The sequence below is a fragment of the Gymnoscopelus braueri genome (genome assembly GCF_963280865.1).
Source record: "Gymnoscopelus braueri genome assembly, chromosome: 13".
NCBI classification, from domain to species: domain Eukaryota; kingdom Metazoa; phylum Chordata; class Actinopteri; order Myctophiformes; family Myctophidae; genus Gymnoscopelus; species Gymnoscopelus braueri.
Window position 1 is genome coordinate 53,924,951 of NC_137615.1, and position 15,588 is coordinate 53,940,538.

General features: G+C 40.3%; 1 protein-coding gene across 1 annotated transcript in view; it reads right to left on the bottom strand.

The window, feature by feature from the left end:
* The window catches only part of LOC308099698 (syntaxin-binding protein 4), a gene marked incomplete at its 5' end in the record, with an annotated part of 329,176 nt that overhangs the window by 64,313 nt on the left and 249,275 nt on the right, over window positions 1–15,588 (bottom strand). The window contains one exon of the mRNA XM_080448431.1: window positions 9,342–9,442. Within this exon, the coding sequence (XP_080304557.1) occupies window positions 9,342–9,442 (101 nt within the window). The remainder of the gene's footprint in view (window positions 1–9,341; window positions 9,443–15,588) is intronic.

The window sequence follows — 15,588 nt, forward strand, 5'->3', positions numbered from 1 at the left end:
CCTGCGTCTGAGACATGGGCTTCAAGAGAGAATTAAGGTCCTTAAAACTTCATACCCCCCCTACACCCCACAACGCCTTTCGTAAACTTGATCTGTGAAGAATAAACCAATATGCTGAGTGACTGCCGGAGAAGCCAAAAATCCCTCGCCGAGAGGCTAGTCTTTCATCCTCGGGTTATGTAATATTTGCTTTTTTTCATGCCCTTGAAATGAAGGGTAAAACCTGACAGCACGGCAGTAATTCAGTCTTCAAGCAGTATGTATGCGGGCAGAAAATAGATTCCTCTCTAAAATGAGATGAGAAGGACTGTAATACTAGCAATATTTAGTAATGCGATTTTCCTTGTGCTTTTTAAACTGAGCCAGGCTATCTGAAATTGAGCAAAACATTAATAACGTGATTTAGGTGTATTTTTATTTAAGTTGTTAAAAAAGTAATAACATTGAATTCCACTGTACACACTACAGAGTAACGTTTTTTCCCCGTTTTGTTTATAGCCTATCTCTGAGAGTATACAAATGTAACCAGGGGTGAAAGTGGCTTGAAGTTCTTGTCGGAACTATACCCCAACTTTCACCTCCATATTGTTTTCCTCATTCATGCATCCCCGAACACATGCATACAATTGCTAGACAAGCACATGATATCATGCATATATAATGATTTATTTAAAGCAAATGGTGTGTGTGAATAATGTGTTAACAAAAAATATCAATATCACATTAAACAGTTACTTCTCTTTGACATTACAAATTAAACTGTTTTGAAATTACAAGCACATAAAGCACTTGATATAATGTAGAACAACATTAAAACAAATGCTGTATGTACCACAGATCTTAACACAAACTTTCAATATCAATATCAAATTCTACAATTACTTGTGCTTGAAATTAAATTAAACATAACTATAACCCATAACTAAACTAAATATCCTAATAATGTGTCAGCCAACCAGAAAATGTTTTAGAATGTTGGTGGAATTTAATTTGTCTCTGAAAAAAATGCGTACATGAATAATACATCAAAAGCATCAGGTTGTTTCTCTATCCACTCTATGCTTGATCTGCAACCTGCAGAGCAAACTGTCCAGTCTAGTTTTGTTGCGCACCACAGACATTGACATTGCGACTTGCGAGTGAAAAAAAACTCTCTGTGGAGTAAACAAATACCGTAGACAGCACAGATTACATTCACACAAACACACTGGAACGATTTAGAACCACTTCATAAGACAAAATACATTAGAACATGTGTTTTCTTGTTGGATATGCATTGGTGACAGGTTAGACAGGGTTTCGACAGCAGCTGCTCCACCCTCTTCTTACTGGTACAGCGTGCCGGTGTCGGTACATGATCTGCTCGGCTACATGATCTGTTCGGGGTCCTGCGCCTGCGACCGACGTCACACACTATGATTGGCTGTACGTCTGAACGATGACGTGACACATTGGCTTGTGGATTTTTTTCTTTTCAAAACTTTATTGAACACTGTTACAAATCACACTAACTGTTCTTCATATTAAATATCAGAACTTTATTGAACACTGTTACAAATCAGTGTTACTTTATTGAACACTGTTACAAATCAGTGTTAAAAATCAGTATTACAGATAACACTAACTGTTCTTAATATTAAATATCAGTCTTGCATTGCAGAAAGTACAAAACATAACAATGTTATGTGTAAAAATTCATTACATGGATAAGTCTTGTTTATTATTTTAAAATGAACGTCTTTTTCCAGTGGTAACCTATTTATATCATTGATATATTAAATAAGTTTGAAGAGGCTTAATGGTGATTATTTAGTGAATTATGGATAATTTGTTTGTTTTAACAGAACGTTAATAATATGTTTTCGGGATAATATATTTGTGTCTCTATAATATTAATATATGATAATATATAATAATATATAAAGATGCCTGCCGCCCGAGGCAATCCAAAAAATATTCTAAGTACAAAGTACCACCAGGTCCCTGCGGAGGGGGGTCCCCTCCACCCAGCCCCGTACCCAGGATCGGGGTGCCTTGGGCTGGGTAGAGAGGGACCGGTTCTTTTTGAAAAATACAAAAAATATTCTAAGTACAAAGTACCACCAGGTCCCTGCGGAGGGGGGGCCCCTCCACCCAGCCCCGTACCCAGGATCGGGGTGCCTTGGGCTGGGTAGAGAGGGGGGTCCCCTGGTTCTTTTTGAAAAATACAAAAAATATTATTTTTTTCAAAAAGAACCGGGGGGTGGGGGGTCCCTCTCTACCCAGCAGGTGAGTCAGAAGGATATAACAGCAGTGACAACACACAAATGTGTGTGTGGAGGAATCAACTGTCATAATGACTAAATTGGGGAGAAAAAAAAGTTGGAGATAGGAGGTTTCTTGCCGACAGCAACGAAAGACAAAAGATGCAGATTGATGATCATCATCATGATGAAGTGAACAATGCCATGTGTCAGCAACATTCCGCTGTTTACGCATCACTACCAGCCGTTCCTTGTTCCCCTAAATTAACAACCAAACATCAGCTTCAGCAATTGCGCACAAACACACAGACACATGCACAAACACACAGATGCGCCCACACACAGACACATGCACAAACACACAGGCACACGCACACAAACAAATACACACACACAGACGCACGCACACAAACACAGACAGACGCACACAAACCCACAGACGCAAACACACAGACTCACGCACGCACACGCACACGCACACGCACACGCACACACGCACCCACACACACACACACACACACACACAGACACACAGACACACACACACACACACACACACACACACACACACACACAGCCACGCATGCTCGCAAAATACAATCATCTGGGCTTGGTCAAATCCGCCATTCCTTCGCCGGGGCAAACAACACAGCTTTCACCATTGGAAGTGCATTACGGAACGTACACATTGTTAGCCTGGCATGGCCAGACTAATATCACTGCGTAGATATTGGTCTGGAATCTCTGTGAGGAACCTGCATTTCCGGGGGGGAAATTCAAAAAATTCCTCTGGTGATAAACCTGCCCATATTTGCATACTGGGCCCTGATTGGTCCCTCACAACTTCAGAGGGAAATAAATAAAATCTCTATTGAGAGGGGCCAGACCTAATCTGCTACGGGCAATTTTTTTTGCAATGGCAGATTCGTCTGGAACCAGGCTAACACATTGTCACATTTTATGGTATTTTTTTCACCCTAGCGCAAAATACAGTGAAGTTTTGTAGTGCAGGCAATTGCAACAACTACTGATCTTATGAAGGCAAATATTCAAAACTTTTCGCGATTCGGCCAATAATCATAAGCCCAAAAGAGGTACACAAGTTGAAAGTGTTTTTTTCTCACAAGTCATCTGCTAATTGGACCCTTTAAGACAAAAATAAGTAAATACAATAATGTGGGGGAAATAGGGAACTTAATCAGTTGTTTTGGGATAGTTTGCAATTAAACATGTACAATTACAACATATATTTACAACGCAACGGCTGTTGGTAATCAACACCAGCGCATCAGCAAACAATGAAATATTTCAAGATTTTAATTAATTAAGTAAGTAAGTACTACCAGGACTCTTTATCAGGTAAACAAAAATAATCTTGAACTCAACTGATGGCCATGGTTGAGGGTTATTAGTTCAGACATTGGCAGGCGGTCTTTATGGACATTCTTTATCTTTACATCCACAATGTGTCAATTCTTGCTTATAACTTATCTCCTCCTGAGCCCTGCTTGCCCAGCCAAGCTCAAAGCCGGTGTTGCCAGATTTTGAGAGATAAAGAAGCAACCAGGTCCACAAAAACAAGCCCAAAAGAAACAACTAGGCTACATGAGCACTTAAAACCTTCGTGTATATACATTGGCTATTTGAAAATAGCCAATCTACAAGCTCACAACATGTCACAATGTGATGCATTGTGACCTTGTAGATCTGCTATTCTCAAAACAATCTTGATTTTTTTATTAATTCTTTTACTTTTTGGAAACATTTAACATACACACACAATATTTTCAGATGGGAGTCCGCAGACAAATACATATTTATTTGGGGGGTCCTTGACATGAAAATGTGAACCACTGGTTTAAACAACATTAGAAAGCAAGCCCAAATACGCAACTACACTTTAGAAACAAGCCCCACAAAAAAACGACTTTACAGAAAAAACTAGCCCAAAATCGCTTAATAAGCAGAGGCTCAAACCTCTGCTTTAATTCAATACAAGCTCACAACGCGTCGTGATGCGACACGATGTGAGCTTGTAGAGCGGCTATTTACACAACTTCTTAAACATTTGTTTTCGATTTGATGGAATTTCTTAGATTCTTGGTATTTATTCGTGATATTTTTAAAGATCTGGATTTTGTTTTTTAATTCTTGAAAATGTTTTTGGGTGGAAAAATAAAATAAAAACATTGAAATAACAAAAAACAAAATGTAGGAAAAAAAAGGGATATTTACTCGCGACCCATAAAAATTGGCCGCGACCCGCAAATGGGTCCCAACCCATGCATCCCATCTAATGGTTAACTCATTGAGTGAAATGGAAATGTTACGCTGCACTCTGCACCTGAAAGGACAGAGGCCCTGCCATCTCAATACCGTGGCAGTGGGGCACGTGATGTGCTCCAAGGGTCTTCAATGTTTTTCAGGCCAAGGACCCCTTAGCTGAGAGATATATGATGAAGCAGCCCCCCCCCCCGCCCACACTACATATTGTATACAATTGTGTTGCAGATTAAACACGTTTATTTTTAAGCTCACAACGCCTCGCAGCGCGAGGTGTTGTGATCTTGTAGATTTTCTATTTTCGGCTAATGTTCCCCATCACACAAATATTTTGGCAGACCCCCAGTAGTAACTCTGAGGATAAAATAAAATCTCGAAAGTATTGGAACATTTTGAATAATTTTGCATTTGTCTTCTTTCCTGGGGGTCCCTGGCACAAACCCTTTTCAGGTGGTTGTCCGCGGCCAAATACATATTTAGGGTTCCTTGATTTGAAAACCTTTGAAAACCACTGATGTAGACAGCACGCTATTGGGATTAAGATGTGCCTAGGTGAGTACGCAACACTGATTGCAATCAAAATCCATCCGGTTTCAACATAACACTCACGTTCAACGATTTAGACGACATTTCCAAAATAATTAACATTAAGGTTAAGCCGATATTCTTCTCAAAATTAGCAAAAGTATTTAAATTGTATCACGTTACGCATAGTTACGCAAAGGACAGGGAGTACTGGCCAATCATAGCGGAGAGAGAGAGAGAGAGAGAGAGAGAGAGAGAGAGAGAGAGAGAGAGAGAGAGATAGTCCCAGCATGCCTTGAGCCACACACCATCATTTTTCCCCCTCTATTGTGGTGTAATGTGAGCTGGGAAGCCAGGTTACATGTTTATGGTGATTAATGTTGTTGCTTTATGTTGGTGTGGCCTTTATTTGTCATTGTCATACTAATGGATGTTTCTGGTTATGAACCCCCCCCCACCCCACACACACACACACACAGCCCCGGGCAGTACATTGTCCCACCCACATTTACAGTGCTCCCTACACCCATGCTCAGAGTTAAATTAACACAGGATGTTTTGGGTGGAAACCTTGTATGTCTAAAACCGTTGCTTTCCAGGAAAAAGAAAAGGGAACGAGAACAAACGTTCAAATGGATCCAATGTAGATAACTCTACATTGAGTCTGTGTAAGATAGCATTGCGTAAGATAGCATTGCTCCAGACCACACAAAATATAAAAGGAAATAAAGCCTGAGAACACGGAACTAGCAAACATAAATAATTAGTTTCCCCCCCATTACAAGCAGGAATTGTGTGGAGATAGAGAAGGTGAGTGGAAATGGTTAAACAACACTTTTTGTAGCTTTTGCGGTTTTGTAGCTTTATAGCTGCTGTTGAAGCCAGCGCAACTTGTATTGTAGCTTTGCACATTTTGTAGCAGCTACTCACATCGGGTGTAGGCTTTGTATCTTCATGTGGCTGGCTTCCATTGGAAATGAATGGTAGCCTGTAGCTTTGTATTTTCATGTCGCTGGCTTCCATTGGAAATGAATGGTAGCCTGTAGCTTTGCATCTTCATGTCGCTGGCTTCCATTGGAAATTAATGGTAGACTGTAGCTTTGTATCTTCTTCATGTCGCTGGCTTCCATTGGAAATTAATGGTAGACTGTAGCTTTGTATCTTCTTCATGTCGCTGGCTTCCATTGGAAATGAATGGTATACTGTAGCTTTGCATCTTCATGTCGCTGGCTTCCATTGAAAATTAATGGTAGCCTGTAGCTTTGCATCTTCATGTCGCTGGCTTCCATTGGAAATGAATGGTATACTGTAGCTTTGCATCTTCATGTCGCTGGCTTCCATTGAAAATGAATGGTAGCCTGTAGCTTTGTATCTTCATGTGGCTCGCTTCCATTGAAAATGAATGGTAGCCTGTAGCTGTGTGTCTTCATTAGGGATGGAGCTCGGAAACCGGGTCCGGGTCCAACCTGGTTCTGAATTTATCGAGACCCGAGTATCAATAAGCCGTGGGCTTGTCAAGCCTGTTATCGGGTATAGCGGCCCATGACGTCATGGCTAAACAATCAAGACAAGAAATAAATCTAATCACCCACGCTGGCACAAACATGTCGGTCTAAAAGTGTATTGATACCTGCCAACCAGCGCTGCCCAGGGAAACAAGTTAGGGGAATTCTATTTGCTCACTATTGGATACATCGCCTTTTTAAGGGGGGGCGTAAGGGTCCATTTGTACACTCGGGTGGTTACGTCATTGCTGTGTTTACATGTGTGGTGGAACAATGGCGTTACGACGAGTGAAAAGCTCAAAAGCTTCTACCCTAGGTATGTATCGTGATTCGTGGTGCATATTAATAATCCAATTGAAAATAATAAGCTTGGTAAAAAAGAAAAGGATAATAAATCCCTGCAAATGACTAGTGTCGCCTAGCGTGACATAGTCAATGTGCGACGTCTTCTCAGTCTATCGTTAGACTAGGCCAAGGAAGAAATGCCACCCTACATTTTTCAAATCAGTCTCATGGTGGCACTGTAACAGGCAGATTCACGTTTTGGATTTTGTGGCATTCTTCCATGGCCTAGTGGGGACATGCGTGCAAAATGTCACGGAAATCGGACGTTGCGTTCATGATTTGAGGCATTTTGTACGAAACAGGCCACTCCTGCAAACTTTGTAAGCCAATCAAATCTTAGCCAATCAGGATGGAATATGAAAAATCTGACAAATCTTTCTTGATCACATGACTATAGAGATACATTGTACCGATTTGTGTGATGGTAGGACAAATTTTTTAGGAGTAATATCCAAACATTTGTTTTGCAAAAATCGGCCTCCTGGTGGCGCTATAACAGACCGAAAGATTTGGGCCAGAGGTTCGGCCCTGACCTCCGTACCTTTGGCCTTGCGGATATACAAATAACCTGCATATTGTGTAAAAAAAATATTATCATAACAAATTCATAAAATACCCTTGTTATAAAAAAAAACAAAGTTGTCCTTTAAAAGAAAGAAAATAAAAATAGAAAAAATAAATATGCATTTTTTGTTTATAAAGAGCTGAGGAAACATGGACACATTTTATAGAAATGATTACAGTACTATTCATGATATAAAGCCATTTAACACTTATTGCACATTATGAATGGTTTTAATGATAGGCAAAACTATTTTGTAACTTTTGTCTTTTGTCATTTAATTTTAGATGGTGGTCAGCCACACACTCACAGTCACAACCGGCCAAAAAAAAAAAAGATACCGGTTCTGTTCAGAATTTGTCGCCTAACATCTTTCCACAAAATAATAGAAAAAGCTCAATAGTGGGCTTGATAAAAGCCTGGATCAATAAGCAGGATCAAGAAGGTGCTCATTATCAATTAAATTAACGAGCTCCATCCCTTGTCTTCATGTGGCTAGTTTCCATTGAAAATGAATGGTAGCCTGTAACTTTGTATCAGCCTGGCCAGTGTGAACCAAGAGCCCAGCATCCGCCTTTGAAACTGAGTCTATATAGGAAGTTCATATGAATGGCCTGTAGTTTTGCTGTTTTACCCCTGCTGGTGTCAGAAGGTTTTTTTCTCCATTCAAGTGGGTGGGTTTTTGCCGAACTTTAGACTTGATTTTATTACCTTAAAAACATTGTCATAAATACATGCTTCCAGTCGCTAGTTTAAAGTCTTCTTTCAATCATACTTTTACCCTGATAAAGTAGGGTATGCTGTAGGAGGGGCATGGCTACCTTGTGATGACTTGATTGACAAGCTACACAACCAATAGCAGTCATTCCCCACCCCCCTTCTGGTCCCAACCAATAGCATTAATTTCCGTGCGCATAGGATATGACACGATATGACACGACATAGAAAGATGGCGTATTTGAAATTGTTGAAAAATGTGCTTCATTTACGGTCTGTAGAGTCTGGGGGCGTAACTTTATCCATTTCTTTTTACTGTCTATGGTGTGAACACAGTAGTGGTGTAAAGTAACTAAGTACATTCACTCAAATACTGTACTTAAAGGGTTAGTTCAGATTTTTTGAGTATTTTCTGTAGAAAATACTTACCATTAATGTAGTGGTTGCAAAGGTTTTAATTGATTGCCCGAGTCCCGTGGTCAGAGTTATGGTCCGGTTCTGATAAATATGAAGTAGTTCCGGTAGATTAGTAGATTTGGTGGGGGCCGCTCATTAAAAATAAATGAATTAAAAAAACTACCGTCATTTGTATTGTTGACCTATTTCTACCATATAGAGCAAGTTTCGTTCAATTTCGACCCCTCTGTCACATGGTACTATTTTTTGTGTCATATATTTTGTGCGTGAGTAGGCTGCCGCGGCGCAGCGATTCTGGACACAAACATGGACCGGACCATAACTCTGACCACGGGACTCGGGCAATCAATTAAAACCTTTGCAACCACTACATTAATGGTAAGTATTTCCTACAGAAAATACTCAAAAAATCTGAACTAACCCTTTAAGTACAATTTTGAGGTATTTTTACTTTACTGTACCAATTTTCAGTACTACTTCTACTCAACTACATCTCAGAGGCAAATATTGTACTTTTACTCCATAAAAAGTATTTTTAAACTTTAGTTACTAGTTACTTTGTAGATTTTGATTATTATTACAAAACATACATTACTTACTTCAGCCCTGTAAATTTGGAATTCCGGACTTTTGCTTGTAACAGATTATTTCTACATTGCAGTATTGATACTTTTACTAAAGTAAAACATGTGAGTACTTTTTCCACCACTGGAACACAGCATTAGAGTTACAGTACATAGTTACCTGGTTGGATGGGGGATCGTAGGTCGGTGCTGGGGGAGGTCCTCATTGATCCTGTGCTCCCATGGGTTGCACAGTACTCCATCACGTCTGCAAACTCTCTCCTGTTCAGAAACACATCAAAGAACAAGAATGAGTGATGATCACACAGTCATACGCTGTCATTTTAGATTTATTCGGCTATTCAAAAATAGCAGATATACAAGCTCATAGCGCGTCACTTCGTGCCACACTATGAACTTGTAGATCTGCTATTATTGTTTAAATTGAGAACATTAGTGCGAATGTTTTTTTTAAAGCGAACATTTTTAACTACAATCTTTTCTTCTGGGGGTCCCTGGAACAAAATATTTTGAGATGGGGTTGGCGGCCAAATCCTACATAAAATTAAGGAAACCTCTGTCGACAGGATCTGTCTGTTTAGAATCTGTCTGTCCTGCCCGGTTCTCCTCAATGGCTGGAGCAATTGATCTGAATTTGCACACGGCCATTGGCCATCAGTGTTGGGCTATATTACTTAGGAGAGTAATATGTTACTTATTACTTATTACTCCTTTGAAAAGTAATATTATATTACTTATTACTTGGAATCAAGAGTAATATATTACGTATTACTTTATATTACTTTCCCCGCGCCCCCGCAAAAGAAAAGACGTGTACAGTTTTTAGCCTTTTAGAACTGAATCCAATTTAATGGAACAATAGAAAACAGTCAACAGTCTTTATCCTTTTAAGTATTTTGCTGCTGCAAATTCCATATTTGGAATTGGAACAATAATTATCCTTACAGGAACAACATCAATCTGAACTGCACACACTGGCTGCAGCCTCTCAAAAACTGAAACAATAAAGTAAACTTTTTGAAAATGTCTTAACCTTTTCAACATATCTTACAGCAGTCAATATTAATTAGCCAAAGTGCAAGGGGGGGAGGAGAGAGGAGAGGAGATATAGAGCAGTGGTTCTCAAACATTTTCATGTCAAGGACCCCCAAATTGACACTTATTAGCCCGCGGATCCCCATTTCAAGATATGCCGGGGACACCCATAAGAGAAGTTTTTTTTACGGCTTTAGCAGTGATTCTCAACCATTTTAATTTCAAGGACCCCCAGTTTGACATGCATTAGGCTACAGACCCCCATTTAATGGCATTTCTATCACTTGGACCGCAATTTATATTGTAAAATCTAGATGTCAATTTAACTCTGAGAGTGTACAAATGGAACCAAATGGACCCATTAGGATCCATTTGGTTCCATTTGTACACTCTCAGAGTTACAGACCCATAAGGGTCCATTTGGTGCCTCATCTATCATTTAGCTGGGGACCCCCTGGAACTCCCTCAAGGACCCCTGGGGGTCCCCGGACTCCACTTTGAGAACCAATGATATTATAGAGGAGAGAAGAGGAGAGGAACACTGTTTCCTGACCTCTCCTCATCAGCAGTTCATTTCCGCGACCACCAGACAAGTGACGCAGGGGGACTTCTGAAAGGGCCATGCCGAAAATAGGTTACTTTATTCGGATACAATGCGTGTCACAGCCTGCCCCTGCCGGTTCTCAGATTTTTTATTTTTAAATAGGCTCTGTCATGATTAATTGACCATATATATGAAGTTAAACAACTAAATTCTATCCGAACGATATCTTATAAGTAAATTCCGTGCCTCAAAATAGAAGTTTGAGAGCTTTTTGAAGTTAAAAACCGGCGGAGAAAGACACGGCGCTACGGTCGCATACGAGTCATGCGCTACGTCATAACTGTGCGCAGGCTGCGTTCTGAAAAGAAGTGATCTGCAAGCTAAAAAGCATCTCTGTTGACGTAGGTTGATAGCTTGTAGATCTACTCTATTTTTGCATGATGCGACAACTTGCCTCTATGAGAGACGGAGAGAGAGTAAATGAATGAATGAGCATAAAAAAAGACGCTCGTCATCAGTAACGAGTAACGAGGCCTTTTTTGACCGAGTAATATGGTATTATATTACTGTTTTGGCAGAATAATACCTTACTTTACTCGTTACTGGGAAAAGTAATAATATTACAGTAATATATTATTTTTAATTCGTTACTACCCAACACTGTTGGCCATTAGCATATGCACCAAATAACGACGCCCGTTCTTAACTTTCCCAAAATGTAAGCGGTTTATTAGCATTTTTATGTCAACACCGGAGATTCTGAGTTTGGCCTATGGGAGGTTACAGCCGTCGCCATGGTTACAGCCCCGCTAGCTATGGGATGACTGCTCCCCAACACTACCGTACTGTGCATGTGCTCAGTTTACGGCTGCTGGCCACGGACTGGGCAGGGACTACACTCCATGTGCTCTGTTCACCTAAGTAGCCTACACCACAAGTCCACAACAACGCATGGACAGGCGACCTGTCCCGAACCTGTGTGTGTGTGTGTGTGTGTGTGTGTGTGTGTGTGTGTGTGTGTGTGTGTGTGTGTGTGTGTGTGTGTGTGTGTGTGTGTGTGTGTGTGTGTGTGTGTGTGTGTGTGTGTGTGTGTGTGTGAACTGTTTATGAGCGGGTGTTTGTGTGCGTTCTCTGTGGGTCTGCGCCGCAGCGACGGGACACCCGTGCGTAAGTGCGTGTGTGTTGGACCTAGGTACCAAGTACAAAGTCACTTTCCATCCCTGATATACTGTCTGTGCACAGCGCATAACCCAAACTCTGCACATACTTTGGCTGCTCATATGCCCGGACGAGTATGGACTAGTACATATCATTTTGGGAACCACTGATAACAACATACGTTTTTTCAGAAAAAAAAACGTAGAAAACGGGACCTGAGTTGTCTCTGCACTTGGACCACTTTTTTTTCTGTCAACACCAAATAACTTTGACATAAAAAGCTGATCTACAAGTGACATTGTAGAGCCTTTTCTGTGAAGAGATTCGGTGTAAACGTAAATACTAGCAAACCTAGTACAGAGCCCAGTGGGACTAAGTACTGTACATAGGGGTTAAGTGGTTAAAGTAAGTTCCGGACTGCATCTTTTAACACGATCCATATTTACAATCCATTCCCCTGCATCAGAGAAGCAACTTTTTTATCTGCATTAAAAAAAAAGCTGAAAATCACTAATCGATGCTCCATGGCTGGCTGGCTTTTGGTGCAAACTTCGCTATAGAGCTTTAGTTCCACATAGGAAGGCAGAGATAGCCAGTTAGAAAAGGCCTGCTTTGTGACTGTCCCTGGGTGCTGACGTGGTCGCTGGCCAAGGTGACCCGGCCTTTTAAATGAGACCTCCTAAACTTTGGAACGCATCGCCCAAGGGACTCACAGCCAACACAGTCAGCATCTGCTTTTTTAAAAGCCGTCTCTTTACTTTCTCCTTTCTGTTATTATTTTTTTACTAAGACAATAAAATGTATATCGCCCGCTGTCGGGTGGACACCTTGTATGTCCAAAACACACACACACACACACACACACACACACACACACACACACACACACACACTTAACCACTTTCAAACTGTTCCAAAAACAGTGAAAATAGTGAATCTACAAGCTCACAACAAATTGGCTTTTTTCCACTACGTTTGCCTGACACTAGGCTACTTCTTCTACCACTGAAGCCAATTACACATGGATATTATGACTGTTCAGCAACTTTTCTATGTAAGAACATGCAAATTGGAACTGTACCCTGTTCACCAAGACTTTGTGGCTGCTGGTCATTAGCAGTTGCATATCCAGAACTTATTTTCATGAATAAAAGGTTGCTTTAACCACTTTAACCCATTAAAACCGGGAACGTGTCTGTGTGTCATTTTTAGATGTCTTTGGCTATTCAAAAATAGCAGATCTACAAGCTCATAGATCTACAAGTACTACGCGCTTCTAGATCTGCTATTTTTGAAAAATCTTGGCAATTTGTGCAAATCTTAATATATATACTTTTTAAAGCGAACTAATCTTTGTTACGAGCTTGTAGATCTGTTATTTTTTGAAAAATATATCGTGAAATTGTGTCAAATCTTATATTTTTTTAAAGCAAACATTTCTAAATCTTATTGCTTCTGGGGATTCTACAAATGTCTTCTAAAGCCTACAGTTTTTTGAAAAACGTATGTATTTGGCTGCGGACCTGCTATCTCAAAGTGTTTTGTTCCAGGGACCCCCAAAAGCAAAGATTTGAGTTAAAAATGTTTGCTTTAAAAAAATATAAGATTTGACACAATTTCACGATATCTATTTAAAAAAATAACAGATCTACAAGCTCGTAACGCTGCATTCGGTGCCGCACTATGAGCTTGTATATCTGCTATTTTTGAATAGCCCAAATAAATCTAAAAATGACACACAGATGCGTTCCCAGTCTCAATGCGTTAAACCCCAGCATCAGTTTTGTGAGGAAATTCTTATTGTTTTCTTCTCCAAGCTATGTTGCAAGGAAAACCTTAGATGATTTCTGTTTCGGTAAGGCCTGGTTAAAAAATAACACTGTGCTTGACACATAACTTGGTATGAAACAATTGTATAAGTGATATTGGTCAATTCCAAATATTATCCAATTAGTCTGCGGCACCCCTGGAATGGCATCATGGCACCCTGGGGTGCCGCGGCACCCACTTTGAGAAACCTTGCATTATGTGGAGTTCTCCCCGTGTCTCCTAAAGGTATGTACCCTCACAAAAACATGCAGTAATCCTGGTCTCTATACTGCCTCCCCCTGGTCAGCCGGGTCGCCTGATGGAGGGGAAAGGAACTGGTTGGAATAACGTGTTCCTTCCACATGCTACGTCCAACTGGGGAAACTCCCCCCTGTCAGGTGATAAGAAGGCTTGTTAGATCTCATGCATTGAAGGAGGCATGAGCTCGGCTCTAGGCTCTCCCTCGGCTGGCAGAGGGAGTGTAGCGCCCAGGATTACTTAGACAATTGGCAGACCCTGCATTAGGGTTAACCACTTAAACCCAAGCATCCGTATTGTGGGTAAAGCTTTTGCAGAAAATAGCAGATCTGTGAGTTTTCTAATAGTAATCTAAATCTGGATGAGTAACTAGCAACTAAAGCTTTCAAATATTTGTAGTGGAGGAAAAAAGTATAACACATTTGTAAGAAAGCCCGCCAGCGACGCCTATGGACATACTCAAGTCAAGTAAAAGCACAAGGCACGGTACTTTGCTTGCACTGTTTGCTTTTATTGACACCGTTAAAATCATTCTATTATTCTACTTGGGCTTGTAAGTCGCTTGTAAATATATAGTTGTGGCTTTTGGGGCTTCTTTCTAAAGTGTAGTTGCTTATTTGGGCTTGTTTCCTCAATGTTGTTTAAGTCAAACATTTTCATGTCAAGGACCCCCAAAATGTATATATATTTGTCCCCCCATAGAAATGTGTTTCATATTTCTTTCAAAATGTATTTTTGAGATAGACAAGCTGCACGACACATCACAATGCTTGTAGATATGCTATTTTCAAATAGCTGTGTGGTCTTTAGGTCTTGTTTTTGTAGAACTGTCCGCTTGTTTCTCTCGCAAAATGTGGCAACGCTGGATGGGAGCTGTAACTGCTGCAATATCACATAACTCACACTGCAGAGATGACTCACGCTGCACTGTAGCCTACCACCAGTAACTAAGTACATTTACCTGTGTATTGTACTTAAGTAAAAAAATAATCTGTATCTGTACCTTACACTTGAGTATTTGTATTTTTGGAAACTTTGACTTTGACTGCACTATATTTCAACAGGAAAAAAAATGCTTTTGACTCCACGGCACTCCATAGGAAGGGGGGGAAAAGTACATTTTGAATTAACCACTTAAGCCCTATTTCAAATACAGTGAGAATAGCAGATCTACAAGCCTACAATGCATCACATCAACGAGGAGACGTGTTGTGAGCTTGTAGATCTGCTATTTTCACTGTCTGGAAATGTCTGGAAAATCTTTTGTCGAAAATGTACTTTGAATACTCAAGTAGTTTAAAAGGATGCATTTTTGAATACTTAAGTAAAGCAAACTGTACTCCAGTGCTTCAACTCAAGTACAAATTTGACTGATCTACTTTCACTCGTAGTGGAGTAATATTTGACCAGGAGTGATCTATGTTACAGTATGATGGGAAAACCAGTCAGATTGAAAAAGGAGCAAGTTTTCTGGCGCGATCAAGATGTTTTATGGCCAACCAGGTGCCTGGTTGGTCTTAAAACCCTTAGTATACAGACTTACTTTCTGAAACGTGTGTGATTTCAATGGATAGGAAATTTGTTTACGGACTCGGCGACACTG